Source organism: Saimiri boliviensis, chromosome X, assembly GCF_048565385.1.
Source record: "Saimiri boliviensis isolate mSaiBol1 chromosome X, mSaiBol1.pri, whole genome shotgun sequence".
Taxonomy (NCBI): Eukaryota; Metazoa; Chordata; class Mammalia; order Primates; family Cebidae; genus Saimiri; species Saimiri boliviensis.
In genome coordinates, this window is record NC_133470.1 from 16,351,207 (window position 1) to 16,370,998 (window position 19,792).

General features: G+C 44.9%; 1 protein-coding gene across 9 annotated transcripts in view; it reads right to left on the minus strand.

Annotated features, from left to right (window-relative positions):
• Positions 1-1,260: 1,260 nt before the first annotated feature.
• Positions 1,261-19,792, minus strand: part of SH3KBP1 (SH3 domain containing kinase binding protein 1) — a 388,693-nt gene continuing 370,161 nt past the window's right edge. For all 9 annotated transcript variants that reach the window (XM_074392221.1, XM_074392222.1, XM_010334883.3 and 6 more), the window contains 5 exons: positions 15,235-15,344; positions 11,158-11,286; positions 7,139-7,407; positions 3,665-3,728; positions 1,261-2,327 (listed from right to left, as the gene is read on the minus strand). In XM_074392221.1, coding sequence (XP_074248322.1) covers positions 2,286-2,327; positions 3,665-3,728; positions 7,139-7,407; positions 11,158-11,286; positions 15,235-15,344 — 614 coding nt within the window. In that variant the 3' untranslated portion in view covers positions 1,261-2,285. The remainder of the gene's footprint in view (positions 2,328-3,664; positions 3,729-7,138; positions 7,408-11,157; positions 11,287-15,234; positions 15,345-19,792) is intronic.

Consider the following 19,792-nt stretch of genomic DNA (forward strand, 5'->3'; position numbering starts at 1 on the left):
CCAAGCTTTTCAACATTCTCGATGGGTCCATTATGTAAAGAGTAAAAATGGTGGCTGTTTAGGTAGTGGCTCTTCCAGTTCCTTGATGCAGAATCCTCTTGCTGGGTAGCCTGAGAAGCAGCAATGAAGCTGGACATATCAACTTCTCCTTCCAGAATTGCTTCTCCCTCTCCTTATACAAAGGAAGCCAATGGCCTGTATGAGGGGAAGACATCAACCCTCTACATTCCATGTTGCCAGTGCCCCATGGGGGTGCTCCAACTGCTCAATTTAATCAACAATTCTACTCTCTATACACATTATATAAAACTATATCATTAGGGATTTTCATAAGTAGATGAGACATTTGGACATCGAAGAATCCAATCTGCATTCTTAGATTGCTAGGTGGTGAGGAATCTCTGAAATCTTCAAGTTTAATGCACAAATGATTAGAACTGTCAAGGGGTCCAGAGATGTTTTATGCTGCTCTTGGGAACTTGGCACTCCCGACCCCAAGCACACTGACCCCTAAGGCTGCTGAAAAGACAATATATCTAGGGATGGGAATGGAGGGTGTGAGGTTTCCTCCCTTATACACTCCCCTTCCCTTAACTGTGCCCCCACCCAGGAAGACCAAGGTGTTAGGGCTCTGTAAATACTTGGAGGGAAATAATGGCCTCCAGTAGCAAGGATGAGAACATAGGCAAGAGGAAGGCAGAGGGAGGGAGGGAGGAAGAGAAAGGAAGAGATATTTATTTGTAATACTATCAATGATCAAAAATGTGATTTTTTTTGCATCACTTCTTCAGTATTATCAACTCTCATTCTTTGTGGCTATGCAAATCTATTAATGTTTAGTAGTTTCACTATTAAACTCAGAAAATAGACAAAGCAGCTTTTGAGAAACACATCCAACATCTTCAGGGGTCATTAAGGGACCACCCCCTCCACCCCTACCCATGAACAGTCTTGAAATACAGTAGGCTCCTCATTTTCAGCTAAGGATTGAGAAAACAGTTACATAGTCTAAGGCTGAACTGTTCATGTCCTACAAAGATAAAGCAGACAGGCAAACATCAGTTTCCTTGGGAAAGAAAAAACAACTCCATAAATGCAAGAAAGATCCAAAGGCTACACTTCAACAAGACCCTCCTCCCATTCTCTTGGACCTGAGGAAGGGGTTACAAGTGAGCAAGGCAAATAACATTATGTGAATACAGTTTAAACAATAACACACACGGATAACCCAGTGCAGGAAATAATACAACTTTCCCCCCCTTGTTTTCATTTGCATTTTACTTTTATTTATTTTTGCTTTAATAATGCATATTCTGTTCACGCAAAAGGTGCAAAGGACAGAAAGCAGGGGTTTAACTTGGCTGATGAAAAATCAAGCAGGGATGACATTTCTAGTTTCATGAAGAATCTAAAACTAGGAGAAACTTAGAAGTCACAGCTGGTACCACAGAGCACGCCAAACTTCACAGCTGTCTCCTCTTAGGACCTTTGGCTAGGGTGAGAGAAGCTTTGAAGACAGTGGCCTCTAGTGGACTTGGATAAGTGGCAGGTTTTTTTTTTTTTTTTAATTTTTATTTTTAAATTTTTTTGAATCATGGTAGCTGCATCACAAAAGCTCCAATCAAGAGGGTGGTAAAAAGAAGGCACAGATCATTGCAAATACCAGATTTTCTCTTTCTCTTTTTGTAAATATACCATCATATATAAGCTAGAATTTCTCTTAGGGTGGTGGGGCTTGCTGGCAGGGGAAGGGACAGCTTGAACCTAAAATTGAATACGTAATAGAATCCTAATGGGGGGACAAAGAGCAAGGCAGCTCTCAGCCTGAAGCAAAAGAAAAGGACACTTGCTTCTGACTACATGTAGTACAAACACTAGGGGAGTCTGTGACAAAACACGATTAAAAAATCATAAAATTATAAAGCTTGTAAACGAATCATCTGAAATTACATTTTATTAATGGAAAATATCATCAAAATAGTACCACTATGGACTAAACTGCCTGAGTTTTCGTTTCGCATTGAGATCTCAGAGTAGAAAAGCCTTTAGCACAATTTTGCTCTGTGTAAGTCACAACAAGTGCCAGCCCCGGGACTAAACCCTGGGGAAGATTCTCCTCTTGGATGGAATTTGTGTTGTGCTATCAAGACTTTTGTGCTAATCTTTCAAACAGGGACATGTTGAGGCAAACCTTTAATCTTTTGGCACAAGATTATTTTGGCTGGGGCAAAAAATTTGAGTCTCAGACTCAGGATGAATAATGTGACATTTCATTGATCAAGTATTCACTTTGATTGTAGAGCTTTCTTTATGTCATTCACTTCCATCTAGAAAGAGAAAAATAATGGAACAAAGTCATAATGAATCGGCTGGTTTTATAGAAAGAAGGTGAAAGATTTTCAACCTGGTTGACTGAAAGAAAATAATCAACCTGACAATTTTAAAGGTAACATGACATCTGCATGGACAATCAGTAGCAATACCAGAAGTGACATCAACACAGAACAGGCACACAGACACAAGGCACTAGGAAATGGTGAACATTTTGATTCTCAGGCTGCCAGGCTGCAAAGTTTGTCAAAAGCGACAACAATTCCAGTTTCCTAGCCAGAGGGTAGAGCAGGCAGTCCTGACAGGCTGAGCCATCTGGCAGTGTTGGAAGGCAGGCTGTGGTTGGCCCAGGGGGGTATCTGTCAGCACCCTCAAAGTGATGGGAAGCAGCTACCTATCCTTTGTTAAGCAATATGGGTCCCCATCACCACAAAGGCGCCAAATGGATGAAAGCCAAAAGTCCACCTTTGGTCAATCAGAACTCCCACAGATTCCCTGCCATTTGCTAATGGTAGCTTTGAATCAGAGGCTACAAGGGACAGAGCTCTAATGCCTTGGCAGGACAGACATGCCATCAGGGAGCAAGCAAGAGCAAATGCCCCCAAACGTGGACAGCTGTGGCCTCTGGAGCCCTAGTGACCACATGACAGAAGCTAGCTGGCAACAGGGCCTCCCCAGGGTCATGCCCTCTGGCAGTCACTATAATGAGGCCTCTTGGAAATGGAAGTGGGGGAGGGGCTTTTTGCAGTGGAGATATTTAAGATAAATTCCAGGCTGGGCACAGTAGCTCACACCTGTAATCCCAGCACTTTGGGAAGCTGAGGTGGGCAGATCACCTGAGGTCAGGAGATGGAGACCATCCTGGCTAACACGGTGAAACCTCATCTCTACTAAAAATAACAAAAAATTTGCTGGGCTTGGTGACATGTGCCTGTAGTCCCAGCTACTCAGGAGGCTGAGGCAGGAGAATCGCTTGAACCCAGGAGGCAGAGTGAGCCGAGATTGTGCCACTGCACTCCAGTCATGGTAACAGACTGAGACAGACTCTGTATCCAAAAAATATAAAATAAAAATAAAAAACAGAAAACAAAAAAAAGGAGATAAATTCCAAATGAGAAACCCAATTTGGGGCACATTTACTGTTTCCCTTCCCCAAGATTTCCTGGAGGAAACAACGTGTCGTAAGCCTATACGAGTCTAAGAAAATGGTCACAGGAAGTGTATCCAGATCTGCAAAGAGGTAACAGTCATTTATTTTTTAAATAAAAGCCCTGACTCTGTCCTGCCGCACTGAGCCTAGGACTCACAGGCAGCAGAAACCCAAGGGACTCACCTGCAACCGAAGCCGGATTTTCTTCTCTTCATCCAACTCAGACAATAACTGCTTAATCTCTCGTCTGTAAAGCAAAAGGCAATGAAATTAACCAAAAGCCAGACTTCCCTCATCAGAGATCAGAAACCTCTTATTATCACTACAAAATCCATGTGATCCTTTTTCACAAAGAAAATGTGGACAAAACATCATATTTTCTTTGCATTGTTACTGCTGAAAATTTGTTTCAGCCAGAAAGGCTTGCCATTATTTTGGGGCCCCTAAAATATGTAGCCAGCAACTGGTGGGTCTGGAAGTGACCTTTGAAATCCCTCAGTCCAAACTTCTCCCAAAAGGAGATGGGGAAACAGAAGCCCAGCGTGGTGGCCTGACTTGCCCAATGACTAGACTTCATGAATCCAGGTTCGTATTGTCATCTTTCCTATAACCATTCCTTTACTACAAAATTACTGGGCTTTAAATGTACTTATTATACATATATTTTGAGATAAGGTCTTGCTCTGTTGCTCAGGCTGAAGTGCAGTGACACAATCACGGCTCACTATAGCCTCAACCTCCAAAACTCAAGTGATCCTCCAGCCCAGCCTCCTGAGTAGCTAGGACTACAAGCGCACACCACCATGCCAGGCCAATTTTTAAAATTATTTTTTGTAGAGATAGGGTCTCACTATGTTGCCTAGGCTGGTCTTGAACTCCTGGGCTCCAGCGATCCTTCTGCCTTGGCCTCCCAAAGTGCTAGGATTACAGGTATGAGCCACCAAGCCTGGCTCTTCTTACAATTTTTATTGCAGATGTTTTTACCGCTCCATATATATTTCCTTTATTTTATTTACCTTTTTTTTTTTTTTTGAGACAGAGTCTCACTCTGTCACCCTGGCTGGAGTGCAGTGGTGTGATCTCAGCTCACTGCAACCTTCACCTCCTGGGTTCAAGCGATTCTCCTGCCTCAGCCTCCTGAGTAGCTGGAATTATAGGCATGTGCCACCACGCCCAGCTAATTTTTGTATTTTTAGTAGAGATGGGGTTTCACCATGTTGGCCAGGCTGGTCCTGAACCCCCTGACCTTAGGTGATCCACCTACCTCAGCCTCTCAAAGTGCTGGGATTACAGGTGTGAACCACCACACCTGGCCTATTTCCTTTAATTTCAACAGAGTTTTGAATTGCCAAAAGGTTACTGGTGTGTTTTCATAGATTCTCACAAAATCCTACATATTAAGTCCCAAAAACTTGGGGGTAAAATAATTGGACTAATGGTATCGCAATCATGTCTCAGAGAAACTGGCATGACTTAGGATCCACGGCCTAATGCCCTTTCCAGCATAAAATAATGAAGCGCACAACACTAACCATCCCACAAAGTCAGGGCTCTATACTTAGGACACTGCAACCATCCAAACACTGGGCAGAGAGCTATCTTCCATTTTAAGATATCGAACACTCCATTTTACATGCACATTTTTACAGACTGAATTGGAAAATCAAGGAACAAAGATGGCTGAAACACCACAGTAAAATAAGGTGGAAGTTATATTGCATTTGCTCACTTCAGATGAGCACCATGATGATCCCTATCTCTGGGGCAGTGTCCCAGCCCTACTGTCAACATACTGGATTTATATCACAAGTGATATGAACCAGTTGTGATTCATTACAGTATTTATTTAAGCACACATTATACACCCATAGCTCAGTGGGTACTACTTAGGACTTAGGAAGAAAGTGAGATCCTAAGCAAAGGGTCCAACCCCAGGAGACTGGTAGGCAAAGCCTCAAGCAGTCCAGTTGTGGGGAGTTAACCGAGGAAAGCAGTCCACAGAAAGTCACTAAGTCTTGAACTAGTGAAATGAAAATGATTGTAAGTCTATGAGGAGGAAGAAAGATGGGGGAATTGACAGAGAAAAGACAGCGAAAAGCAGGGAGGTGAGAACCAGCATATTTAGGGATGAGAAGAGCTGGCGTGGACTTAAGTTAAAGGCTAATAGGAAAGTGACATGAAGAGCTAACACAAGAGACTAGTGGGGACCCACTGATCCTGGGCATGAAGGTCAGACTGATGAATGCAGTGAAAGGCAGGCCTTGGAAGAGAGGCCACCGTGGGGTGTTGATTCAAGAGATATTGGCTGGGGAAAGACAATCCCCACCAACTATTTGCAGCTTCACAGTGGGGGAGAAACATAGTGTGGCATTTCAGACGTTTCAGGCACTTCTTAGAGGGTCCAAAGGGCTAAAGTCCTGAATTCAAGCCAGTCTGACGCCAGGTGGTCTTATTCAGAAGGCCAAGAACCAGTGCCCTGTGGTGTCCTGGGGCCTCTGGGATGTCCTGTCTAGGCAAGGGAAAGAGGTCACTTGGACATGGATGGGGCCTTTGGGTACCCAAACGAGTAACCTCCAGAGCCAGGTAGGAGCTGAGGACTTTAAGGAGTTAGGGGTAGCCTGGCTGCCCCAGGATACCCTCTCACGTACCATCCTGCCAGTCCTGTATAATAATCTGATGGATCTCTTCCATACTGGGATAAGTCTAAGAGGCTACAATACTATATGGTACCTCCTAGCCTGAGTAGAACACAACCTGCTTAGAGCCATATTACTCAAAGCGAGTTCCATGGAACCCTCATCCTAGGATGCTCTAGCAAAAAAAAGGTTCTGTGATTAAGCAGGTGTGGGAAACCTTGCATATGCTATTCTCTCCATCCTCCCAATGCAAAGCGAAGGCTCTCAGGAGCCCTTCAGAAAAGAAATTAACTTTGTTTAACCCAGTTAACCCCCAAAAGTGACCACAAAACACATTAGGGCCCTCTAGCCCCATAGTGGGAGGCAAGTGAAAGGCCTTTGCGGGCCCCAGACTGGCAGAGGGCTTCATCACTCTAAGTCTCTGGCTGTGTCTCCTGTCACCACCCCAGGCACCTCCTGATCCAAGGAGGCTAGTCGCCTGGGGATGCGCTGGCCTCACCAGGCTGCCCTGTGTACCCAGGAATCTACATTCTGTTCCTGCTGCAGGAGTAGTGTGCTCTTAGCAATCCTAAATCATCATTCAAAATCCTACCCGGGAAATACCTCTTTGAGATGCCTTCCCTGATTCTCTCAAGAGACAGCCAAGATCACTAAACTTTTCAAGTCTCAGTTTACTCAGAGCAGTGCCTCCTAATTTTTTTTTTTTTTTTTTTAGATTTAAACGCTTTTCTTCTTAGCAGCCTGCCGAGAGCATCAGTCCCTGCAATGGACTCATCTCTCTACACCCCATGGCCAGCCTGTGCCCTTTCTGCACACAGTAAATCCAGCAAAAACATGCAGCATAATTTAAGTATGAATTAAGACTCTTGGGATCTACACACACTCCCACCATTGCTGCCACCATCACCCGGGAGGCCAGGCCCACCCTCCAAGGCAGGCTGGGATCCACGCTTTCAGAACTAGGTGCTGGCCCGGCAGAGAGCAACCTGGGTGGCGGCCACAAAAGTCCTCAGGCACTCACTTCTGCTGGTCCTTCATGTTCTCGATGATGCTCCTCAGCTCGCGGACCTGTGTCCTTAGCTCCTCCACAGCCGCCTGGCTGCTGGCCGCAGGCTCCATCTTTGGTTTTCCTTCCGTGCTGAACAGAGATGGGGAGTTGGCTCTGTGTCCAGCTGTTCCCAAAGAGGATGACAGGGGGGAGGGTGCCGCCGAGGACAAAGGGGCTGGCCCACCACCACCTGCTGCCATGGTCCCTGGCTTGGGTGGCAGGGATGCTTTGTTGTCAGACACCTGTGATGAGGGAAGGCAGGGAGGATTCAGGGCCGGGGATTTGTGTGCTGCACGTTTGTCCTGGTTAGTCAAAGTCTCCATTAACACCGCTGTCCCTGCTTCTCTCCACACATTCCATTCACTTGTTCCTTCATCCACAAGCCACTAAGGGCCTGCCTGGTACAGGTATTTCCCCCTCACTCACGTGCCACCTTCTATGTATTTTAAATTTGACCTTCTTTCTGGACAGAGAGTTCTTGACTGGTGTAATATACCCATCGAGATGTCCAACCACATGTAGGCAGGCACCTGATGCCAGGCACCACAAACTCTGAAGTGAACAATACATTAAGGCATTCTCCTGGTCTCCAGGGAGCTCAGAACCCAGTGGGGCACAGACAGACAGACAGACCCATGCACTGCGATGTGGGGGAAGACTGCACAGAGGGAGGTGAGCATACAGAGCCCCAGAAACACAGAAAAGGAGACAGCCATCCAGATGGGCAGGCATCGCAAGCAGGCGCTGACAGTCCCGTCTTAGAGGAGGACCAAGAAGTAGCCAGAGGAGAGGAGGGACACTTAGAGAAAGAAGCTGCAGGGGGAGGGAGCATGCTAGGCAAAGGTCTAGAGACCACAGAGCAAAATGCATTGGTGGGAAGCACTGCTAGAACGTCAGAGGGGGCAAGAGGGGGCCTTGTGGGTAGAGCTAAGGCTGGGAGGTACAAGCAGCTAGGTGAAAGGGTGTGAGGAGGGTACACTGTGCTGAGGACCATGCTGGCTGCAGAAGGGCCTAAGGGCTGGCAGATCTGGAACTGGAGAGAACTGCTGGGAGAGTCTTACACAACATAAGCTAGAAGCGGTCAGGGTTTGACCCAGGCAGTGGCTAGGAAAGACACAAGACAACTTTGAGTGACATGATGAAGGCAGGCTCAGTGGACATAGAGCATCAGGCATCGTTCCCAGTGCTGGGGGCAGGAGTGGGCCAGGAGGATGGAGTCCCTGCCCTCATATAGCAGATGCCTTGAGAGCAGGGAGATGTGGTCCTGGACAGGATGCAGAGGGTGGAGAAGGAAAGACAGATCAGGGACCACAGGTGCAGATGGATACACCAGGCATCAAAGTTGTACCTTTCATGGAAGAAAGAGCAGGTTGAAGAGCCAGATAATGATTTCTGTTTTTGAGACTGGATTTTAGGAGCCCTTAGTGACTGGGAAAGAGGAGAGGAAGAGGGGACAAAGCAGAATAGAGGCCTGGAGGAGATTCCAGAAAGAAGCCCCTGGAGGAGAGTCCAGAAGGAACAAAGTGGAGGCATACATGGGTAAAGGGTGCTAAGAGGAAAACTGGGTGGGGTCCATTTGGTGGAGCCAGGGAGACAGAAACCTGCTCATGGCAGATGAGCACCTGGATAGGAGGTGAAGGATGTGGCCTGCAGGTTTAGGACCCTCTTTCCAGAAACTTGGCTGAGGCAGGAAGACAGGAGAGAGGGAGCATGCTCATGCAGAAGCCTCAGGGGAAGGTGGAATCAGGAAAGGGTTCTGTTCAGTTTCCAGGACAGGGGAGACCCTAAGCTGCAAGATATGCTGAGATAAAGAGTCAGTGAAGGGCCAGGCTGAAGATGGAGGAGACCAGCCAGGGAGGCCTGATGGAGAAGTGTCCTGAGGAGGCCAGGAGGGCCCAGGAAGACAGTAATGGGTGAGAGGGAAGAGGGGTGCCCAGTAGGCCCCTGGGGGAGGAGGCACCAACAAGGGAGCTGGGAGGCAGGTGGGGAGGAGGGAAAAGAGTGGGACAGTATGTTGGGAGGTGAGGGCGTGAGTGACAGAGAAGTGGAGGCTGGTAGTGAAGCTTGGCAATGTGGCCGCGAGACTCCCTCCAGCAGCAGGTGCCCAGCAGGCTACCCCAGCACAGGAGCCAAAAAGGGGCTTGGCTGGCATGGCGAGGAGGCAGAGTCTAGATTCAGACTGTGCTAGAGGGAGAGACTGGGCAGAGAAAGCCAAAAGCAGATGGGCCATCATTCCCAGCCTCTCTGCTCGCCTTTTTTCTGCCAAGTTACCATTGAGGAAAAGCGCTCTCTGCTGCCAGGGACAGCGCTCTGCCAGCCCGTGCTTTATCGTTAGGAGTTAGAGTAAGAGGGAAGAGGAACCGACATTTATGGAGCACTGATCACATGTTGGATGCCAGCTAGACAATTTGAACGACGATCGGTTGGCACAAGCATTTTACCAAGCATGAAACTGAGGCTTAGAGAGGTGGCTGAGTAGTTCTCCAAGACTCATAGGTAATAACTGGCGGAACAGGGAGTCAATTCCCTCACTGTCAACCAGATCCCTCAAGTCCAGCACTACCACTGTGGCTGCCTGAGTCTGAAGATTTATGCTCTCCTGTCCTTTTCTCCTTTGCTTGTCTGGGCTCATGCCTTTTCCTTTTTCCCATCCTGCAGCCTTGCTGACCTCCCATACTTCTGTGACCCACCAATGCCTTTGCACTGACTGACTTCCAGACACTTCTCGAATCAATGCTTCTCTTGGCATTTCCTACATGACTTGCTCTCCCGGCCCACTTCGGCTACTGAGCAATTTTAAAGCCCTCACAGAGTATAGGCCACCACACTCCCTGATCAAATTAGTTCAAGCAGAATTTGTAGAAGCAGTGAAGAGCAGGACATGACAACTTGGGGGAAGTGAAATAGGCTAATGGGATAGAACTGTGCAAATCAGAACCGTGAAAACCCACTATTCACCAGTAGATGTCATTGTAGAGACACCCCAGGGATGTCAGAATGAAACTATAGGTATACCTATGGTCACCAGAAAAAAACGGGTCAAATCCAATTTCTGCAGATGGAATCCTTTTATAAAGAAAGAATGTTTCAATTTTGTGAATAATTACAATTGATTTGTTGTATAGGATCACGTTTTACTTACTGTATCAGATTTTTAAGAAAATCTATACATGCAAATTCTTACATCTATGGAGAAGGAAAATTCCATGGTAACCTTTGTTTTCTTTGTGCTAATTCCTGCTTCAAGTGACTACAATTTTCTGCTTTTAGACAGAAATAAGTTGTTAATTTCAGACAAAATAATTCCAGTCAACTGGGTTTTCTTGGTAGGAGAAAATGGAATTTTAAAATCTTGGTTCATATTCATAGGAAGAAGAGAATTTGTACAAGATACTCCTCAAAAGTTACACGAAGTAGCTAAAAGTTAAATGTCTTCCTTGTTTCTCATAAACTAATAAAGTATCCATACCATTCCCTGGGAATGGAATGAAACTGACATGTTTTTAGACTATAAATTTATCACAGAATATGAATCCAAATCAATTTTCTTTAAAAGACCACATTATTTATATTTACAATCTTCCAACTGTAATTTGTGACCAACTTTGAACATAAAAGACAAGATCTATGGGCAGAGGGCACGTCATTGAATAATGTCTTCTCTCTAGATACCTCAAGGCTTTTTACGTTGTTCTGGTTGTGGTGATGGTGGTAGTGTGTAAAGGCATTTGTGAATGTATGTGTGATGGTATGAAGAGGAGATCAAACCACAAGAGGAAAACATGGGAAATAAACAACTGAACTTGTATCTCAGGGATTCTGCCTAGTTTCAGAGATGGCAACATGCCTTGGGGATTTTGATTAGTAATGGAATTGCTGTCATTGAAGAATAACAAACACCTGCACTGTCTGCATATCTTTGTTTGGTTTATAACCCATCACTAGTACATGCATGAAATGATAGGGACACCCTCTCATGGCTGGTCACTCACTTGGGATATGGTAACAGTCTTGGAAGTTTTCTTTGATGCGTCCACTCCTCTGTGCGCAAGTGAAATGTGTTCCTCTTTATCCTCTTCGGGACTTGGGGAGTCGAAGATATCAGGGCTTGAAAGGGATGACTGATAAAGCCAAAAGAAAATGCTTTTGTCAGAATTATACCTTAGCTGACACCGCTTTTGTTAATATAATGCTGTATGCTTTCCAAAGCACTTGACACTGCTATTTTGTCTTCTCACGATAACCCTGAAGCAAAAAAGTGTGCTGTTATCCATGTATTAAAGTCACATAGCTGGTTAGTGGCAGAACTGCAACTAAGAAGCAAGGTTTCCTAAACCACGGATCTTGCCACTGATGTCCATCACTCACTTCATCCTTGCAAGCATCCATCCTCCATCCTTTCCTGCTGCTTCCTCTAAACATTTGCTACCATGTGCCAAGCACTGAGCTTTGTACTGCAGACTTACTGATGCACCACACAGGATGCCTGCCCTACCACACAGGATGCCTGCCCTCACAGGGCTGACAGTCCACCAAGGAAGAACACACATGTCAATGAGAGGCTACCTCTAATCTGCCTCTCCTTCATTCCCTCCTCTTCCTTTTCCTTACTCTTTTCCAGGATTGCTAAATCTGCATGTGGAAGTGTCCTAAAGGAGGTATCTGAGAGAAAACCATTTCCAGGGACAAGGGCTCACCAGGCCTGTGGTCCAGCAACCAGTTGTTTCCTCAGCCTGAGAGCACAGCGTTGCTTACTAGTGCAACAAGCTCATACCTCCTTTGGTACCTGCTGTTAAATCTCTGCCCTCATTACTGCTGACAGTCAACATTCATTTTGGAGTCTGTATTGCTATAGTATATTTACAGAATGGCAGCATCTTTTGGTAAAATATAGAATGACACCCCTGTTCTTTCTGCCTCACTGTGAAGATCACTGTAAAGATAAACAAGCCAGATGAGGCTGGATGCGGTGGCTCACGCCTGTAATCCCAACACTTTGGGAGGCTGAGGCAGGAGGATCTCTTGAGCCCAGGAATTTGGGACCAGCTGGGCAATATGACAAAACCCCATCTCTATGAAAAATACAAAAATTATCCAGGTACAGTGGTTCACACCTGTAGTCCCAGCTACTCAGGAGGCTGAGGTGGGAAGATCACTTGAGCCCCAGAGGTCGAAGCTGCGGTGAGCCATGAACATCGTACCACTGCACTCTAGCCTGGGAAAAGAGTGGAACCCTGTCTGAAAAAAAAAATTCTGGAGCAATTCACTGGAAGTCACTTAGTCATAGATGATCACTGGGCTAGAATTTCCCAATTTTAGAACAAAGGAAATTAAAGTAAGAGTTCCTATAGCAAGGAATCCTTTATAATGAAGAATCTTCCAGAGATCTTTTTGGACAAGCTCATCTTCAGCTTTATCTCTATGCTTTCTACCCTGGTGGTAGAAAAACAGTCCCATCTAAAATCACCACTTGGTATCATTATACAAAAATTATACCCCAAAATATTGTATGTTTTCTTCTGTTTACTTAAGGCAGAAACCTAATGCATTTTAGGGAATTTTTAACCAAAGTTTTCAATTTAACAGGTTTTATTTGTTAATCTTCACTTAATCTGAAAATCCAATTACCTACAATAAAGTTTCCCCTACCACCAAGCTTTCTTGTTAATCTAGGCTTAACTGCTTAGCCACCATGCCATGCCTGGATCCCTTCTTTTTGAGACTTTATTCAAAAAGCCAGTTCCCTCCAATACGACCTAGGGTTCATAAGCTGGCAATCAAATCTTGCTCTTTGAATCCTATAAACATAAAGAGCTTCAACAAGGGTCAGAGGCCCCAGGCTGGGGAATCATGACTAGTGTATTTCCTCTGTCATATTCCCCAGTGGCCTTTGAGGAATACACTCATATCCACTAAGCCTCCATTTGCCTATGAAAAATCCACAGGTGCTAACTGGAAGAAGAGTAAATAGGAATTCAAGGTACAGATCCAAGTGGGGATGAATGGGAATGAAGGGAAGAGAACATAGTACTTATACTTTAAAGCACAACTATATTGTTTTGTTTTAAGTCTGCAAATGAAGTGACTTTGTATAAAATGCCAAACTTTTAGTCACTGTGCCGTAAGCTTCCTGCAGGCAGTGACCATGTGCTTTTCATTGCAGTTGTATCTCTGGTACCTGGCACAGCGGTGCGGAGCACATAGGGGATAGATGTCTATAAAGATTTGTTGAATGACTGTAAAACTGTGTAGTCTGACGGAAGTGAAGATGGTATGTCCTTACTACATCCTCTAAATACATACGAACTTTCAGGCATGGGATGTATGGACCAAAGGTGGGACAAGAGATGGTAATTTAAACCTGTCTGTAATTCTGGAAGTCGTGAGGCTCTCTAGACCTTGAAAAGTTGAGAAGAATTTGGAAGGAAGACAAAAATGATGAAGGATTTATAGAGAAGATGGAGGAGGTAGGATTGAAAAACAAAATATAGAGATACTAAGAAGCAACTAAACAGGTCGTGGGTATAAAAGGGGTGTTGAGGTGGGGGTGTGAAGAGGTGAGAGGGAGAGGGGAAAGAAGGTGGTGTCAACAGAGAAGTTTGTATAACAATAAAAAAGTCAGCTACTTTTTAAAGTCTTTCTCCCAAAAAGATGTCAATGCAAAGTTAGGTTTCTTTCACACTAAGAGGAAAAATAGGATGACTCAAACCATACTTCCAGACCCTAGATACGAGAGAAGAGGCTCCAAGGAAGTGACATGCTTTTTCTTCTAAATGATGACACCTTAGGTGGGATCAGTGATGACATAAAAATAGAAAGTGTCCTGGGAAACCTGCAAAAGGTTAATTAATTCCTTGGTATATCTGGATAGGGGTCATACGGACTTAGACTCACTGGAACAACGCAATGTGCTATACAGAAACAGAGAGAGAGAGAGAGAGAGAGAAAGATATTGATTATACACAAACACAACTTGTGGAAGGTGAGCTTGGAGGGGACAGTACAACCTGTGGCAAAAGCAAAGCATACATTTCCCTTTGACCCACTTCCAGAAAATTTTTACCCAAGTCAATAATTTTATAGCAGCATCAAGATTTTTCTGCAGTGACATTCATTTGAGTGTTGTTTATAATGAGGAACTAGAAACAACATAAATGCCCAATAATGGTACACTAGCTAAACGCTCACATACCAATAGGTTAGAAAAATGGGCAGCCATGAAATGTGATGTCAGGGAAGAATGCTGTCATGACTGGGGAGAAAGGCACACAACAGAACAGGAGAAAAGCAAGTTTCAAAACGATGCATACTATGTAATCCCATTTGTGAAGAAATAATTTTATATATACAAATAGTTTTTTTAAAAAGCTAAGGATGTAGAGCAAAAAGTTAACGGTTCTTTGCACTGGGGAGCAGAATTACAGATAACTCTTCTTTATACATTTTGTAGTTCAAATTTGGTACAATAAACATGTAACAGGCTCGCAATAAAAAGTCATTCAAAACAACCCAAACAAAAAGCTTCTATGGGTTATCCTGAGTGTTCCAATCAGTCTCTCCTTCATTACCAGGTGCCTCACATGTTTGAAAACAATATCCTGAAGGTGTGCGTGGTATTCTGTGAAGGGGTACAGGCAATGGGGATTTGAGAAAGAAAGGTTTGGCCACTGCCTGGCGCTATATAGGAACAGATCTTTATTTAGTAAAGTTTTGTTTTTAGACCAAACCAGCCTCATTCTCCTTTCTCCACTATAAAACATGATCTTTGTTTCTTACCCATTTCATTTTAGGTTCAAATAAGAATCATTCTGGAAGAAAAGAACAGGAAGGTGGGAATAGGGAGTGCCTACCTTGCTGGCAGAAACACAAAGAACAAATAGAAAGAAATGGCGCTCGACTCAAGAAGACTATGAAATCACTTTTGGTTGGCAGTGTATCTCATGGCTTCCCTCTCCTGTGGTGTCGTCAAATCAGCTGCTTGCAGAAGAGTCCTTAGCTAGAGTCTCTAATTTGTTCTGCTTTTCAGCTGTAGAGAAGTAAGGGGACACACAGTATGAGGAGACACTTACAGATGTGAGGGACTGGGATGGAGGCCGCCTTCCCGTAGCTTTTGGTCTGCTTGTGGTTGGATGACTGAGTTTCTCAGTAGATGACACCACGGAGTCAAAACCTTCTAGGTCTAAAACAAAAGTAAAACAGAGTTTTAAGAGACAAAATAGGAGCAAAGGCTCTTATGATATGTCATAGCACCTCTTTTCCTCAATAATAATCCTTTCTGTCTGGATTACACTTCATCTCTTACAAAGGTCATTTATATCCTTTAGTCATTCAATAAACAGGATTCAAACTGAATGGACTAATCATTTCCTTCTTAGTTTAACAAGCTATTGCATGGAAGAGAGAGAAACAGGATTTTTCTTTTCCCCTTCTACAACTATATCCATAAATCTCTAAAAAGCTACAGAAAGAGGATTAAAGGAAGAATTCTCTTTCTTCCACAAATCCAAGTCTATTTTAGTAGATAGAACACTCTAACAGCCTCGACACAAAAGGCTGTTTATTATAAGGTACAAGAGCGAAGGGCAAGTAGACGCCGGTCACTGATTACAAAAGGCAAGAAGGGCAGCCCTGCTCCTCTTTGCTTGTGAGTGGTCTAGAGGTGGCTATGTAGTCCAATTTGAGTTACTGAGCAATGTAGGACAGTATACTGACAGCCTATGGGAAACAGATTTTTCTCTTTGGATAGAGAGAGGCAAGTGAGAAGGCTTTTTGTGTTGCTGTTCCTCTTCTTTCCTGCTTGGAATGCTACTGTGTAAGGACAGGATGTCTGGAGCTGTGGCCATTTTGTGACCATGTGGCCATCTGGTCACAGGATGGCAAGATAGAAAAATGGAAAATGCTCACCGGCTGCAGTGGTTTACGTCTGTAATCCCAACACTTTGGAAGGCCGGAGCAGGAGGATCACGAGGTCAAGAGCTCGAGATCATCCTGGCCAACATGGTGAGATCCTGTCTCTACTAAAAAATACAAAAATTAGCTGGGCGTGGTGGTGCACACCTGAAGTCCCAGCTTCTTGGGAGGCTGAGGTGGGAGAAGTACTTGAACCTGGGAGGCAGAGGTTACAGTGAGCCAAGACTGTGCCACTGCACTCCAGCTTGGCGACAGAGCAAGACTCCTCAAAAAAAAAAAGAGGAAGAAAAGAAAAAGAAAATGCTAACTGACAACCTCGATCAATGGGTTGCAACTCTGAGATGATCTAGTGCCCAGACTTCTTGCCATGTGAAATTAACAAACCCCTGCCATTTCAGCCAGTTTTAATCAGATATTCTTTATTTGCAGCTAAAAGCATCCTAACTTCCATAACTGCAGCTATACTAGGCTCAGGACAGAGAAGTTAAAAAAAAAAATGATGTGCATTTCCTCCCACTTTATTTTGGGAAGAATTCTTTTGCTGATGGTTATTAGTGGTCTGGCTGTGTAACAACTTTATTCTATTAATGAACAGGCAGGTGTTATCTGCAAACTATTTTCTTTAGTGGAACATGCAAAATCAAGCACAAGTCACTGGTCAGGAGAAGCCATTCAATTACACCTGGGATTCTATTAAGTGACATTATCCTGATGAATAAATAATTACTCAATTAACTCCTCTTATCAGGGCAAGGCAAGTATAACCAAAGGTTAACCATCTGCAGAGATGGCACAAAGAAAAACATCAGTGGTGCTCTGAGGCCAAGAGGGAGCCCATCAGCACCCAGTACCTGAGTACCCACCTCTCCAGCAGGCTCAGCAGGGTGCCAGAAGGACCCTAAGTCGGGGGAGGGCAAAGAACCCCCTGCTAGGATGTACTTCTCCATCAGTGGTGGCTCACTGGGCTGACCCCTTTCAGGAGCCTTCCCTTTAAGAGAATCTCATTATTTTTTTCTTTCTTTTGTTTCCCTGCCTCTTTTTTTTTTTTTTGAGACAGGGTTTTGCTCTGTCTCCTAGGTTGGAGGGTAGTGGCATAATCTCGGCTCACTGAGGCCTCAACCTCCTGGACTCAGGTGATTCTTCCATCTCAGCTTCCCTACAGGCACACAACACCACACCTGGCTACTTTTTGTATTTCTTGTAGAAATGGGGGGGGCAACATGTTGCCCAGGCTGGAGAAACTTATTTTCTTAAAGGGTTCTCCTTCAGACTCTATCCTGGGACTCTCCTCTACTAAGCCCATGTTGTCCAAAATGAAAATTCACCATTACACACTTGGATGGATGCAAAAACTCACCATCTGACATGAACATACCCCCAATTTATCTTTTTAAATCACTTTTCCCTGATGACAAATGTAATACATGACCAGTGTCTAATTTTTAAAAAACAAAACATGAAATTGTAACAATAAAAGAAAGTCAACTATAATCTTACCACATCAAGACAAGCACTGTTAATATTTTGGTATATTTCCCTCCAGGCTTTTTTTCCTATAAATAAATAGTATAGCTCATACTATATGTAATATTACATTCTGTTTATTTCACTTAACCTGATATGCCATATCTCTAAAAATTCTTTGTAAATATTTTAATAGTTGTTGTACTGTAATTAATCAATCCCATTTGTTGGATAATTTGTTTCCAAATCATTTTCCCCTCCTATTTTTTACTATTATGGAAAAGCACTGCACAAATAGCCTTGTATGTACTCTACATACAATCAGTTTAGCAGGTTATCTGTGCATATCTCCAACTGTTCTGGAAGAAGAAAATAAGGCCCAGGACAGGGAGGTTTCTTGGGGGCGGGAGGCTGGTGGGGGAGGACAGAGACACAATGAGGGGCAGACGAAGGCTCAGGAGAGGAGAGAGGACAAAAAACCAAGGAGCCGATGCTGACTGGCAGCCAGGGAAGGAGATGGAAGAGAGGGTTGTTAAAGGTTCCAGCAAACAGGCTGCTGCCAAGGGCCTTGGCTGGGAGCTATCAGGGGCAGAGCTGGACAAACCTATGTCATGGCTCTGTCCAGGGAAAAAAAACAAGCTCAGGAGCAAAAGCTGAGCAAGATGAAGTGACTAAAGAACAACAATCCCAGCACTTTGGGAGGCCGAGGCGGGTGGATCACGAGGTCGAGAGATCGAGACCATCCTGGTCAACATGGTGAAACCCCGTCTCTACTAAAAATACAAAAAAATAGCTGGGCATGGTGGCACGTGCCTGTAATCCCAGCTACTCAGGAGGCTGAGGCAGGAGAATTGCCTGAACCCAGGAGGCGGAGGTTGCGGTGAGCCGAGATCGCGCCATTGCACTCCAGCCTGGGTAACAAGAGCGAAACTCCGTCTCAAAAAAAAAAAAAAAAAGAACAACAAAAGGCGAATTAACTCTGCTTCTCCACCTTGGCTGCATGGAGGAATCACCTGGACAATTTAAAAAGACAAAATACCACTGCATCCCAGGGATTGACTCATCCCAACTGGGGTGCAGCCTGGGCACAGGAAGGTGTCCATCTCCCGGATGATGTGAACATGCAGCAAAGGCTCAGAAGCACTGCTCTAGCAGAGGCTGGAGGCTGACGGAAGGTTCGGGGGTAAGGATTTGACCAAGCAGAAGAGTGGAAAGGCCACCCAGTGACTGACAGGGTGTTCCAGGGCCCAGTGAATAGACAGCCTGCCTGGGCTCTCTAGCAGTGGGTCCTCCATGGTGGGCTGAGGGGCGCTGGTCTGATTTGGAGGGCCACAGAGGTGCTGAAGCACTTGACCAGAGTGGTGGCCAAAGGCTCAGATGACTGGTGGCAGGTCAGACACTGTAGCTGGAGCCAGGAAGAGGCCCGAAATGTGACCCGGCATAGCGGGTGGGAGAGGAATGCAGGGAGCGAGGGGAGAGGATGGGACAGCTTCGGGTCCTCTCGGGATGGACTTGGTAAGTCCACTTGTGTGCAGGGGTGGACAAGTTCATACCAGGAAACTTCTGCCAAAACTCCAGGGAGGACTCCACCTTTGCTGCCCCCACACCCTCCCGGGCCCATTGAATTAAGTCCACCTGGGAGTTCAGGATTTGACAACGTGTGAGGTAGCAGTCTGTAGTGAATCACACTTTTAAAACAACCCAGAAGTGTGATGTCTGTCTCTTGCACTTAGGCTGTGAGCCCCAGGAGGGCAGGAACTCATCCTTGTGTTCTCAAAGTCTAGAATGTTCCTGGGTAAAACATGCTGGCTCTTTTGTCAATGAAGAAATAAGCAAACAAATGAACAAATGATTTGAAAGAAAAAAAACAAGAGTATAACTTATAGAAGTGGCTCCTAGCAGGACATAAGCAGCTTTGAGGCTGAAGACTCATTCTCTGCTATGGATGCAGAGAAGGCTGACTGGCCCATTCTGTTTTACTAGTTGAGGTTTGCACTAAGAAGGCCTATGCACATTGAAGCCTGGCCACGCTTAGCAAATGTCTCCAGGACAGATGGCAGAGAAGACTGCTCTATTTCTATCACTCATGAATAAGAGAAAGGTCCGAGTCCCTCAGGGGAAGCCACTCTTAATCTCTTAATGTACTTTTTTTCTTTTTTTGAGATGGAGTCTTGCTCTGTCACCCAGTCTGGAGTATAGTGGTGCAATCTCAGCTCACTGCAACCTCCACCTCCCAGGTTCAGGCCATTCTCC